The sequence below is a fragment of the Saccopteryx leptura genome, chromosome 9, assembly GCF_036850995.1.
Source record: "Saccopteryx leptura isolate mSacLep1 chromosome 9, mSacLep1_pri_phased_curated, whole genome shotgun sequence".
In the NCBI taxonomy this organism is placed as follows: domain Eukaryota; kingdom Metazoa; phylum Chordata; class Mammalia; order Chiroptera; family Emballonuridae; genus Saccopteryx; species Saccopteryx leptura.
The window spans coordinates 3,877,966-3,891,219 of record NC_089511.1 but is presented as its reverse complement, the minus strand read 5'-3'; the positions used below and the strand labels follow the sequence as shown (position 1 = coordinate 3,891,219).

General features: G+C 56.7%; 1 protein-coding gene across 4 annotated transcripts in view; it reads left to right on the top strand.

Moving 5' to 3' along the window:
* The window catches only part of ABCC11 (ATP binding cassette subfamily C member 11), a 57,818-nt gene that overhangs the window by 9,418 nt on the left and 35,146 nt on the right, over window positions 1-13,254 (top strand). For all 4 annotated transcript variants that reach the window (XM_066349592.1, XM_066349591.1, XM_066349589.1 and 1 more), the window contains exons 2-9: window positions 265-410; window positions 2,464-2,597; window positions 2,939-3,097; window positions 5,226-5,373; window positions 7,448-7,681; window positions 11,275-11,448; window positions 12,292-12,439; window positions 12,855-13,003. In XM_066349592.1, coding sequence (XP_066205689.1) covers window positions 309-410; window positions 2,464-2,597; window positions 2,939-3,097; window positions 5,226-5,373; window positions 7,448-7,681; window positions 11,275-11,448; window positions 12,292-12,439; window positions 12,855-13,003 — 1,248 coding nt within the window. In that variant the 5' untranslated portion in view covers window positions 265-308. The remainder of the gene's footprint in view (window positions 1-264; window positions 411-2,463; window positions 2,598-2,938; window positions 3,098-5,225; window positions 5,374-7,447; window positions 7,682-11,274; window positions 11,449-12,291; window positions 12,440-12,854; window positions 13,004-13,254) is intronic.

Sequence of the window (13,254 nt, the reverse complement as noted above, 5' to 3'; positions counted from 1 at the left end):
GGTTCTATCACAGGAGACAGACCTGGCCCAAGGCCGGGGGGCTGGGAGCGGGCAGGGTGAGAAGGTTTCCCTAGGGGATGTCGGGCTGAGGCCCAAGTCGATGTTTCAAAAGAGGCAGGTGAGTCCACTGCAGGCAGAAGGGAGAGCAGGGGCCATGGCCATGGCCTGTGCGTGGTCTGGGGGTGCTTCCCGCAGGGAGTCTGTCCTCTTTTCCTGCCTGCCCAAGGCTGGACCTAAGCGGCTCCCACCCGTTGGCTTTTCCAGATTCTCTGATTGGAGAAAACAAGGAGTTGGCAAGACAGCTGAAAATGAAGAAGAGGTACTGGGTCCCCGGGTCCACCAGTGGCCTGGCGAATCTCGGCTTGGATGTGGGTGACGGTGACGATGACATGGTTTCCGGACTGAGCTACGTAAGTGGATCTCCTGCGCGTCCAAACGCCAGGAAACGGGGTTGGCAGGGTGTCGTTCTCAGTGGTCATCAGTCAGGTCAGGGGATGCTGTCCCCTGGTTACTCGGCCTTGAAAATCTTTTTTAATGGACCTCAGGCTTCTATGAGTAGATGAATCATAATCCTTGTTCGTGACATCCCTCATGGCCCATGCATATGCACATATGTGTTATCTATTACCTACTTATCTAGGTATGTACTGATAATAATACACTGAGCACCCGTAAACCCGTCACCAGCACGCCCCCTTGGACCCTGACCATCGCATCCAGATGTGGGTCCCCTCACTCGCCTCCCCCAGCCCCCCTGACCGGCAGGAACCAGCATCCTGAGCCTGTCCCCATCACCCCCTGGCTGTGCCTTGCAGGTCGTCTTACTGATGCTATAGGACAGGGGTCCCCAAACTTTTTATACAGGGGGCCAGTTCACTGTCCCTCAGACCGTTGGAGGGCCAGACTATAAAAAAAACTATGAACAAATCCCTATGCACATATCTTATTTTAAAGTAAAAAACAAAAACGGGAACAAATATAACATTTAAAATAAAGAACAAGTAAATTTAAATCAACAAACTGACCAGTATTTCAATGGGAACTACGCTCCTCTCACTGACCACCACTGAAAGAGGTGCCCCTTCCGGAAGTGCGGTGGGGGTCGGATAAATGGCCTCAGGGGGTTGCATGTGGCCCGCGGGCCGTAGTTTGGGGACCCCTGCTATAGGAAGCCCTAGACATGATACATCTCCTTTCTAACTTTAGTTGTTTCCCACTTTATCAAAAAAAGGTCCCACCTAATGTTTTTTGGGTGTTTTACTCTTTCACTTAAAGATCTCTCTCAGTAGGCCGACCCTCAGAGGGTGACTGGGCCTCAGGTTCTGTGGGTCACGAACCATAGCACCCTTTTTCCTTGCCTGCGGTGAGTGGCCACAGGTAAAAATCCAGGGAGGTGGAGTGACCCGCTGCAGGTCACCAGGGCTGTGACCTGGCTGTCCTGACTCTTGACTCCCTGTTCATCCTCTGCCTAGCAGTCTTTCATTTATCTATTTATTTACTTGCTTATTTTTAGTGAGATGTAACTGACATATAACAAGTATGTTAGTTTCAGGTGGATGACATAATTTGACACCTGTATATGTTGTGAAATGATTACTGCATTCAATCTGCTTAACATAATATTACTATACATAGTAACACATCTTTTTTTATGATGAGAAATTTTCAAGATCTCCTGTCTCAGTAACTTTTATTAATTTATTTTTAATTTTCTATATATTGATTATAGTGAGAGAGAGAGAGAGAGAGAGAGACAGAGAGAGGAACATCGATCTGTTCCTGTATGTGCTCTGACTGGAGATCGAACCAGCAACCTCTGTGCTTCCGGACGGTGCTCTAACCACCCGAGCTATCTGGCCAGGGCCCTCAGTAACTTTTCAATATACCACATAGAATTGTTACCCACAGTCGCCCTCCCCGGGACTCCTCTAGTTTGTACTGGAAGTGGGTACCTTTGGATCTTGGCCCGTTTGCCTGCCGGCCTATGACACTCACCTGGCCTCTGGCAACCACCATCCTGTTTTCTTTATCTATGAGCTACTTTTACTATTTTTAAAAAATGTATTGATTGATTTTAGAGAGAGAGAGGAAGGGAGAGAGGGAGAGAGAGAAACATCAATCTGTTTCTGTATGTGCCCGAACTGGGGATTGAACCCACAACCTCTGTGTGTTGGGACGAAGCTCTAACCAACTGAGCTATCTAGTCAGAGCTACTTTCATATATATATATATATAAATATATATATATATTTATATATATATATATTATTATTATTATTATTTTTTAAGATTCCGCATGTAAGTGAGAACGTGCAGTATTTCTCCTTCTCTCTCCAACCCGGGCAGCCTTTTAGGAAGCTGGGTGCGGAAAGATCCGTGTCCCTGGGGCAGCTGGGCCAGCCCTCCCTCGGAGGAGTGGCTGTGAGGTCTGAGACTGATGCCCTTCGGTTCTTCTTTCCCTAGAAAACGTTCCCCGTGGAGGACGGCCCCTGGAGACAGCAGGCTGGGAAGGCCGAGGCCCCGGAGGCGGGGCGCGTCCCCGCGGTGGGGAAGCCCCATGGCTGGAAGGTCATGCTCCCCTTCCGCCCCAAGCCGGAGTGAGTCCTGCAGGGGGGAGGCGGGGCGGGACCCACGCGGGGGACCAAGGTCAGCCTCCCCCTGGACACCCCGCGCGCGCCGTTGCTCACGGAATGGGCGTCCCACCCCTTTCCCTTCTTTGGAATCGTTCTTCTATTCGTGGGTTTTGTTGTTGTTGTATCTGGTTTTTCACCTTCACACATAGAGAGTCCCGAGAAGACACCCTCTGGGGTCCACCTGGACCACCGCGCCGTGGTTTGCTCATCGTCCTAACGCCTCGTCTCAAAATCTCGCCCTCGACTTCACTTCCCCTCCCGAGAGCCCATACCCTAACGGTGACCACACTGCCTGTGACTTGTAGGTCCCCTTCTCCCCAGCCCCTGGACGACGCCAGCCTGTTCTCCTACCTCACGGTGTCCTGGATCAACTCGCTCATGGTCCGAGGCCTGCGGAAACGCTTGGATGAGAACAGCACCCCGCCTCTGTCGGAAAATGACGCCTCAGCCCGAAACACTGAGAGGTACAGGGGTGGTGGGCGAGCCACCGGGTCGGTTAAAGACCATGTCTTGTGCGTGTGTGGGGGGGGGGGGTGGGGTGGGGATGGTGATCAGAAATGCTTAGGAGTAAGGTAAGGTCCGTCCTTGGACAGCCAGAGAATGTCGGTTTTTCCTTTGTAGCAAGAGGCCTCTTTCTAGTCCGGAGCTTCCTAACATGGGGTTCAGGAAACTCCTGACACTGTACACATATTTGATACCTATGGCTAGAGACTTTTCTGGAGCAAGAATTCACATCTTTTATCAGATTTGCCTAAGGGCTCAGGACTCCAAGAAAGGTAGAAATCACTGCTTCTCAGTCCTCTTTGCTTTCTTGCCATTCAATTTGGGGGTGGCAGCTTCCTCTTCTAACCCTTGAGTCACCACGAATGAGTCGTGTGATTAAGATTCCTGCCCTGCCCACTGTACCGTGGAGTGAGGTGGGGGGAGAGGCAGAAGTCACTCGACATGTTCTGCACACACGTCCTCACCTCTGGCTGCTTCCTGAGAGTCGCCTGGTGTCCGAACGTCCTTTTCCAGAAGTGTTTCGGGACGTGGTGTCCCACACGGGGCCTCCCCGAGCAGTGCCTCCTGTGGGCAGGGGTGTCCGTGAGGCATTGGGTGCTGTAGCCAGGTCTCAGAGACTCACAGAGCGAGCGCGTGGATCTCAGGCGCTGAGAAACCAGCATCGGGTAAACCTGGCCACCACCCCCGGGACGCACTCAGTCAAGCCTGGAATGTGGGAAATGCTACAGGATCCATGACTCAGTTTCTCCCACAACGTCATGGCAGGAAGTGCAGAGGAGAAACTGGGACAAGTTCAAATGAGAGGCCGGTGGCCTATCAAATGTGTCTTTTATCTTACTATTATTTTTTGCGTGTGTGTGACAGGGAAAGAAAGAGAGAGAAACAAGAAGGGAGACAGAGATGAGAAGCATCAACTCATAGTTGCATCACTTTAGTTGTTCACTGATTGCTCCAGCAGAGACAGGGACCCCTTGCTCAAGCCAGCGACTGGGAGCTTCAAGCCAGCGACCATGGGATCATGTGAATGATCCCACGCTCAAGCTGGTGAGCCTGTGCTCAAGCCAGCAACCTCGGGTTACAAACCTGGGTCCTCAGCATTCTAGGTCGATGCTCTATCCACTGCACCACTGCCAGTCAGGCAAGAGGTGTCTTTTAAAGGTAACATATGGGCCTTGTTTGCATCCTGATGTAGGCAAGCTAACTGTAAGAACGTGTTTTTGAAATAATTAGAGAAATTTGAATACAGATTAGGTATTCAATACCATTAAGGAATTATTGTTACCATGTTTCTAATATGTAACTATTAATTGTTACTTATTGAAATTATGGTTACAGTGGGGTTTCTTTCTTTTTTTTTTTTTTTGTATTTTTCTGAAACTGGAAACGGGGAGAGACAGTCAGACAGACTCCGCATGTGCCCGACCGGGATCCACCTGGCACGCCCACCAGGGGCAACGCTCTGCCCACCAGGGGGTGATGCGCTGCCCCTCCGGGGCGTCGCTCTGCCGCGACCAGAGCCACTCTAGCACCTGGGGCAGAGGCCAAGGAGCCATCCCCAGCGCCCAGGCCATCTTTGCTCCAGCCTTGGCTGCGGGAGGGGAAGAGAGAGACAGAGAGGAAGGAGAGGGTGGGGGTGGAGAAGCAAATGGGCGCTTCTCCTATGTGCCCTGGCCGGGAATCGAACCCTGGTCCCCAGCACGCCAGGCTGACGCTCTACCGCTGAGCCAACCAGCCAGGGCCACAGTGGGGTTTCTTAAAGGCTTACCTGGGAGAGATACACACTGAAGCATTGAGAAATGAAATGATATGTCTGGGATTTGCTTGAAATACTGCAAAAGAAAAGAAAAGAAAAGGAAGGAAGGAAGGAAGGAAGGGGAGGAGGGAGGAGAGAGGAAACAAACAATGGGTCAAATGCTGGTCATTCTTGAACCTGGGGAATGAGCGCTTGGGCGCGATGCCCTGTACGGTCCCACTGTTGTTACATTTGAAAATTTCTCTAACGCGAAGCCCACGCTCACAAGGCCTGGGGCGTTTGGGTGACACCTGCGTGCAGAGGACTCACGGGGGCTCAACTGCCCTCTGCTCAAGGTTTCGCCGCCTCTGGGAAGAAGAAGTCTCCAGGCGAGGGATGGAGAATGCCTCCGTGCTGCGGGTGATGCTGAGGTTCCAAAGAACAAGGGCTCTTCTCGACACGCTGCTGAGCTGCTGCTTCTCCCTCACGAGTGTGCTGGGGCCGGTAAGTGCCAGGCTGGGTGAAATGGGGGCGGGGGGCAGGCTCTGGAGATGGGCCCCTTCGAGTCCACACCAGGAATTGGGATGTCTGTCTCTCTGCTGCTGCTCAGAAGGTGCATATCTTTCGGGGGGGGGGGTGGTGACAGTGCTAATAATAAGAATGTGGGAGGCCCTGGCCAGTTGGCTCAGAGGTAGAGTGTCTGCCCGGTGTTTGGAAGTCGCCGGGTTTGATTCCCGGCCAGGGCACACAGGAGAAGCGCCCATCTGCTTCTCCACCCCTCCCCCTCTCCTTGCTCTCTGTCTCTCTCTTCCCCTCCTGCAGCCAAGGCTCCATTGGAGCAAAGTTGGCCCAGGCGCTGAGGATGGCTCTGTGGCCTCTGCCTCAGGCACTAGAATGGCTCTGGTTGCAGCAGAGCAATGCCCCAGATGGGCACAGCATCGCCCCTGGTGGGCACGCGGGTGGATCCCGGTCAGGCACATGCAGGAGTCTGTCTGTCTGCTTCCCCACTTCTCACTTCAGAAAAATACAAAAAAAAGTGTGGGTTCTGCAGACACTGCTTGGGTTTCAAACCTTGGCCCTGCTGCTTAAATGCTGGTGGACCTTCAGGTCATTTGTTGACCTTCTCTGAGCCTTGCTCCCTCGTGGAATCCCATGACCCTCTCAGTGAGAGACTTCGTGGGAAACGGAGACCACGCCGTGCTCTGCCTCGCGGGCCGACACTGAGTGAGTTAGGTGTCTGCAGTGCCCTGAGCTTGGCCTGGCTTGACCCTGAGCGAGTTAGGTGTCTGCAGTGCCCTGAGCTTGGCCTGGCTTGACCCTGAGCGAGTTAGGTGTCTGCAGTGCCCTGAGCTTGGCCTGGCTTGACCCTGAGCGAGTTAGGTGTCTGCAGTGCCCTGAGCTTGGCCTGGCTTGACCCTGAACGAGTTAGGTGTCTGCAGTGCCCTGAGCTTGGCCTGGCTTGACCCTGAGCGAGTTAGGTGTCTGCAGTGCCCTGAGCTTGGCCTGGCTTGACCCTGAGCGAGTTAGGTGTCTGCAGTGCCCTGAGCTTGGCCTGGCTTGACCCTGAGCGAGTTAGGTGTCTGCAGTGCCCTGAGCTTGGCCTGGCGCAGCCCAGACGAGCTGCTCCGGGAGCTGCTGGGCAGCCCTGGGAATGTCGGTGGCAGGAAACCATGGTCTCCTCCACGTCCCGTGGTTGGAATGAACCGGCAGTGACGACTCTGGGTCTTCCAGCTCCTCGGCCCCAGGATCTGAGTGCAGAGTTGTGAGTCGGTTGTCCAGAAGAGTGTTGTGAGACCTTGTTGGCCAGAAGAGGGTAGGGCACGTTCAACGGTCACCCAGCCTTGCCTGTGTGTGACCGGGCGTGGGGGAGTTGGTCCAGAGAGAACACAGTGCTGTGACCAGCCAGGCGGGAGAAGGGACATAGGCAGGGGAGAGACCACAGCTGATGACGCCACAGAGGCTGTGGCCCCCAGAGTCACTGTCCGTGCCATTCCGTGCCCCGAGGATGTGATCTGTTCAGAGCATACCAGTGGGGTCCCCCGGCCCGCTGGCTTCCGGTGGGGTTTGACCACGGGGAGAGGCCGACAGGAGGCCGGAAGGAAGAAGAGTCAGGGCAGCGTATCTGTCCCCTCTGACTGCTTCCCTCTTCCTCCCTGGAGGCGAGCGACTCCTGGAGGGGCCCTTCCTGGGACTCTCTTTTCCTGGGTTCCAGCGAGCTCACCCTACCCTCTGTCCTCGGGTCAGGGGAGGTCACAGTCTCTGCTGTCACCAGCTCTGTGGCGCTCCGCCACCCCTGTGGGGTTTCCTCAGTTCCGCCTGCCCTTCCCGGGTCTTCTGCTTCCTGTCAGGCCGGAGGTGGTGGCGGAGCCCGGGTTCAGGTCTGGGTCAGCGGCACTCAGCTTCCCCTGACTGGACTGTGTGACCTCCTGCAGGCAGGACCGGGGCTGGAGTCAGTCTGAGTCGCTCTGCCAGCGCCCGCCCCCGCCAGCGTCGACCCGAGACCCCTCGCCCCCAGCCTGTGGCCTGAGAGGAGGGCTTGGTAGGTCTGAGTGACCCAAACTCCTGGTCTTTCTTTTAGGTGCTCATTATACCAAGGATCCTGGAATATTCCAAGGAGCCGCCGGGGGACCCGGGCTACGGAGTGGGGCTCTGCCTCGCCCTGTTCCTCATCGAGTGCCTGAAGTCGCTGTGTATGTGCGCGTGCTGGGTCGTCAACCAGTGCACCGCCGTCCGCTTTCGCACGGCCCTCTTCTCCCTGGCCTTTGAGAAGCTCACACAATTTAAGTCTCTGACGCACATCACCACGGGAGAGGTCAGTGCCCCGGACGGCACGCCTGGGCCGTCCTTCCCTGCCTCTCCACACGTCACCGTCCCGGGGGCCAAGGCAGGGAGGACAGGGAGCCGGGAGAGGAGGGAGAGAGGAAAAACTATGATGCCCCGGGGGGGGGGGGTGTCGATCACCAGGGACAGTCACAGAGCAGGTCAGCAAAAAGCAGGGGAGATGCCCTGGCCGGTTGGCTCAGCGGTAGAGCGTCGGCCTAGCGTGCGGAGGACCCGGGTTCGATTCCCGGCCAGGGCACATAGGAGAAGCGCCCATTTGCTTCTCCACCCCTCCGCCGCGCTTTCCTCTCTGTCTCTCTCTTCCCCTCCCGCAGCCAGGGCTCCATTGGAGCAAAGATGGCCCGGGCGCTGGGGATGGCTCTGTGGCCTCTGCCTCAGGCGCTAGAGTGGCTCTGGTCGCAATATGGCGACGCCCAGGATGGGCAGAGCATCGCCCCTGGTGGGCGTGCCAGGTGGATCCCGGTCAGGCGCATGCGGGAGTCTGTCTGACTGTCTCTCCCTGTTTCCAGCTTCAGAAAAATGAAAAAAAAAAAAAAGCAGGGGAGATGCCACTTGCATCCGGACAATGAGAAAGTATTTCTCCGTCCGTTCAACAGGTCGTCCCGTAGGCCTCCTTGGGGGTGCGCCCTGTTCTGGGTCCTGGGGACACTGCACCCGTCTGGGGAGGCAGGACTGGGTAGACTCTATAGCTACTACCTAAGAAATTCGGTGATGCCTGACCAGGCGGTGGTGCAGTGGACAGAGCGTTGGACTGGGATGCGGGGGACCCAGGTTCGAAACCCCGAGGTCGCGGGCTGAAGAGCAGGCTTTTCTGGGCTGAGCAAGGCTCACCAGCTTGAGCGTGGGATCACAGACATGACCCCACGGTCACTGGCTTTTCTGGGCTGAGCAAGGCTCACCAGCTTGAGCGTGGGATCACAGACATGACCCCACGGTCACTGGCTTTTCTGGGTTGAGCAAGGCTCACCAGCTTGAGCGTGGGATCACAGACATGACCCCACGGTCACTGGCTTTTCTGGGCTGAGCAAGGCTCACCAGCTTGAGCGTGGGATCATAGACATGACCCCACGGTCACTGGCTTTTCTGGGCTGAGCAAGGCTCACCAGCTTGAGCGTGGGATCACAGACATGACCCCACGGTCACTGGCTTTTCTGGGCTGAGCAAGGCTCACCAGCTTGAGCGTGGGATCATAGACATGACCCCACGGTCACTGGCTTTTCTGGGCTGAGCAAGGCTCACCAGCTTGAGCGTGGGATCACAGACATGACCCCACGGTCACTGGCTTTTCTGGGCTGAGCAAGGCTCACCAGCTTGAGCGTGGGATCACAGACATGACCCCACGGTCACTGGCTTTTCTGGGCTGAGCAAGGCTCACCAGCTTGAGCGTGGGATCATAGACATGACCCCACAGTCACTGGCTTTTCTGGGCTGAGCAAGGCTCACCAGCTTGAGCGTGGGATCACAGACATGACCCCACGGTCACTGGCTTTTCTGGGCTGAGCAAGGCTCACCAGCTTGAGCGTGGGATCACAGACATGACCCCACGGTCGCTGGCTTTTCTGGGCTGAGCAAGGCTCACCAGCTTGAGCGTGGGATCACAGACATGACCCCACGGTCACTGGCTTTTCTGGGCTGAGCAAGGCTCACCAGCTTGAGCGTGGGATCACAGACATGACCCCACGGTCACTGGCTTTTCTGGGCTGAGCAAGGCTCACCAGCTTGAGCGTGGGATCATAAACATGACCCCACGGTCGCTGGCTTGAGCCCAAAGGTCACCGGCTTGAAGCCCAGGGTTGCTGGCTTGAGCAAGGGGTCACTTGCGTCACTTGCTCTGCTGTAGCCTCCCCACCCCCGCCCCGGTCAGGGCACATATGAGAAAGCAATCAATGAACAAGCAGTCAACGAACAACTAAAATGCTGCAATGAAGAATTGATGCTTCTCATCTCCCTTCCTGACTGTCCCTATCTGTCCCTCTCTCTGTCTCTGTCAAAAAAATAAGTAAAAATTCGGTGATTGTTAATATTAGTAGGAGAGAGTGAATAGAATGGGACAGCATAGCGTGGCGGACCGGGCTGCTCTCTGGAACCTGGGTCTGAGAGCTCGTAGCAGCCGCGCGGTCAGACGTGGCCGTTACCGCGCACGGTCTAGTCTGCGCGCGGCTGCGCTCTGTCTCCCGGACATTCTCAGCGTAGAAAGCAGGCGCTATCCTCCTAGCTTTCCCGGTGAAGAGGCCAGGGCTCAGAGCGGCCGAGCGACTTGTCCAGGGTCACACAGTTTGCGACAGCGGTGAACCTGGTCTGTCTGTCTGTCCGTCCGTCCATCTCCACTCTCCCACCCTGCTCCTCGGTGAACCTGGTCTGTCTGTCCGTCCGTCCATCTCCACTCTCCCACCCTGCTCCTCGGTGAACCTGGTCTGTCTGTCTGTCCGTCCGTCCATCTCCACTCTCCCACCATGCTCCTCGGTGAACCTGGTCTGTCCGTCCGTCTGTCCATCTCCACTCTCCCACCCTGCTCCTCGGTGAACCTGGTCTGTCTGTCCGTCCGTCCATCTCCACTCTCCCACCATGCTCCTCGGTGAACCTGGTCTGTCTGTCCGTCCGTCCATCTCCACTCTCCCACCATGCTCCTCGGTGAACCTGGTCTGTCTGTCCGTCCGTCCATCTCCACTCTCCCACCATGCTCCTCGGTGAACCTGGTCTGTCTGTCCGTCCGTCCATCTCCACTCTCCCACCCTGCTCCTCGGTGAACCTGGTCTGTCCGTCCGTCCGTCCATCTCCACTCTCCCACCCTGCTCCTCAGTGAACCTGGTCTGTCCGTCCGTCCGTCCATCTCCACTCTCCCACCCTGCTCCTCGGTGAACCTGGTCTGTCTGTCCGTCCGTCCATCTCCACTCTCCCACCCTGCTCCTTGGTGAACCTGGTCTGTCCGTCCGTCCGTCTCCACTCTCCCAGCCTGCTCCTCGGTGAACCTGGTCTGTCCGTCCGTCCGTCCATCCGTCTCCATTCTCCCACCATGCTCCTCGGTGAACCTGGTCTGTCCGTCCATCCGTCCGTCCGTCTCCACTCTCCCAGCCTGCTCCTCGGTGAACCTGGTCTGTCCGTCCGTCCGTCCGTCCGTCTCCACTCTCCCACCATGCTCCTCGGTGAACCTGGTCTGTCCGTCCGTCTCCACTCTCCCACCCTGCTCCTCGGTGAACCTGGTCTGTCTGTCCGTCCGTCCATCTCCACTCTCCCACCCTGCTCCTCGGTGAACCTGGTCTGTCTGTCCGTCCGTCCATCTCCACTCTCCCACCCTGCTCCTCGGTGAACCTGGTCTGTCTGTCCGTCCGTCCATCTCCACTCTCCCACTCTGCTCCTTGGTGAACCTGGTCTGTCCGTCCGTCCGTCTCCACTCTCCCAGCCTGCTCCTCGGTGAACCTGGTCTGTCCGTCCGTCCGTCCGTCCGTCTCCATTCTCCCACCCTGCTCCTCTACCCTTCCTGCTGCCGGCTCGGTGCGTGGAGCCCCCTCCGGGGACTGGAGAGGTGACGCCCTGTGCACGCCCCGCGGGCTCGCTGTCTTCTAGGCCATCAGCTTCTTCACCAGCGACGTGAACTACCTGTTTGAAGGGGTCTACTATGGCCCCCTGATCTCCGCCAGCGTCCTGTCTCTGACCACCTGCTTTGCCGCCTCCTTCCTCACGCTGGGACCCACCTCGCTGGTCGCCATGCTCTGCTACGTCCTGGTTCTAGTGCTGATGGTAATGTGGGGCGTTCACGCCCTGGGGGCCGCCCAAGGCTCCGTCCCTGGGGGGCGCTGCAGAGGGGAAGCCTTGGCCCTTGCCGACTTGGTTTATTCCCTTGTGTGTGAGAATCGCTTTGATCCCCAGCCCAGACCGGCTCTCTGGCCGCGGGGCTTGGCCTGAGAAAAGAGCGGTGACCAATGCAGAAGGTCCCCCTCGCAGCCCTCTACCGGGCAGGACGTGTTTCACAGCTTCCACCCCGTGGGCAGCCTCCAGGGTTTCTGTTCCCTCTTCACCCACTCAGGACGGGCAGATGTCATGATAATACGGACAGCACCCGCCGTCTGGCCGAGCGCGGGATAGCAGGGCGAGGGAGGCTCGCGGGTGGCCTCAGTTTCGGGTGCAGTCCCGCGGGGCGGAGCGGGAGCGACTCAGGACTGCGCGTGCTCTGAGTTATTGACCTGGGGTGTGTCCCTCCTTCGGCAAGGGGACCTTGAAAAGGTGGCTGCCGTCATTAGACGGGCAGGGTCCCCGAAGGCAGAGCAGTTGAATTTCTGTTTAGTTAGCCACAGCCTGGCTGGGTGCCCCAGGAGAGAAAGACCTCCCCCCACCCCAGCTCCCAGGATGGGTGAGGCAGGTGCCCTAACGGATGCTGGCCCAGGGAGGCTCCCATCGGAAAGCCTTCAGCGGGGACCTAGAACTGAGTCTCCATGGATTCAGACAGCGCAAGGTTAAACCCGGGGATTCCACCCACGTCTGGGGTGTCGCTTTGGGAGCGCTTACCTGCCCCTCGCTCACCTGCCCCTCGCTCACCTGCCCCTCGCTCACCTGCCCCTCGCCTTTGCTGCTTCCCAACCACAGTCAGTCATGACCCACATGATCGTGAAGAGACAGCATCGCATCTCCGAGGTCAGCGACCAGCGCGTCCGTGTGACCAGTGAAGTTCTCACCTGCATTAAGCTGATTAAGATGTACACGTGGGAGAAACCCTTTGAAAAAGTAATCAAAGGTACGGAAAAACCTGGCTCCCTGCTGGGAGCCTGTGGCCGTCAAGGTGAACCAAGCCTGTCACCGTCCAGGGGTCTCCTTGGGGCTCTGCACAGGCGGTCCTGTGCTCTTTGGAGAGAGCGTTCTTGTGGTTCACGGGAGTGTATTTCTTTTCTTTTTCCTTTTCTTTCTTTCCTCCCTCCCTCCTTCCCTTTCTTTCTTTCTTTCCTCCCTCCCTCCCTCCCTCCCTCCCTCCCTCCATCCCTCCCTCCCTCCCTCCTTCACTCCCCTTCCTCCCTTCCCTCTTTCCTTCCTTCCTTCCTTCCTTCCTTCCTTCCTTCCTTCCTTCCTTCCTTCCTTCCTTCCTTCTTTTTCTCCTTCTTCCTCTTCCTCCTCCTCTTCCTCCTCCTTCTCCTTCTTCTTCCTTCTTCTCCCAGATCTGAGAAGGGAGGAGAGGAAGCTGATGGAGAAGAATGGGTTCCTCCACAGCCTGACTACCCTCTTGCTGTTCATAGCGCCCAATGTGTCCATGGTGGTCATGTTCCTCACCCACGTGGGCTTACGGCTGAAACTCACAGCTTCCGAAGTAAGTGTCTGGAGTGTTTTGTTTTTCCTCCTGTTGGCAGGGGGCTTTCTCATGTGTCCTTATTTCTGTTTTGTTTTTTGTTTGTTTGGTTTTTTTTTTTTGTATTTTTTTGAAGTTAGAAGCAGGGAGGCAGTCAGACAGACTCTCGCATGCGCCCGACCAGGATCCACCCGGCACGCCCACCAGGGGGCGATGCTCTGTCCATCTGGGCCGTTGATCCATTGCAACTGGATCCATTCTAGTGCCTGAGG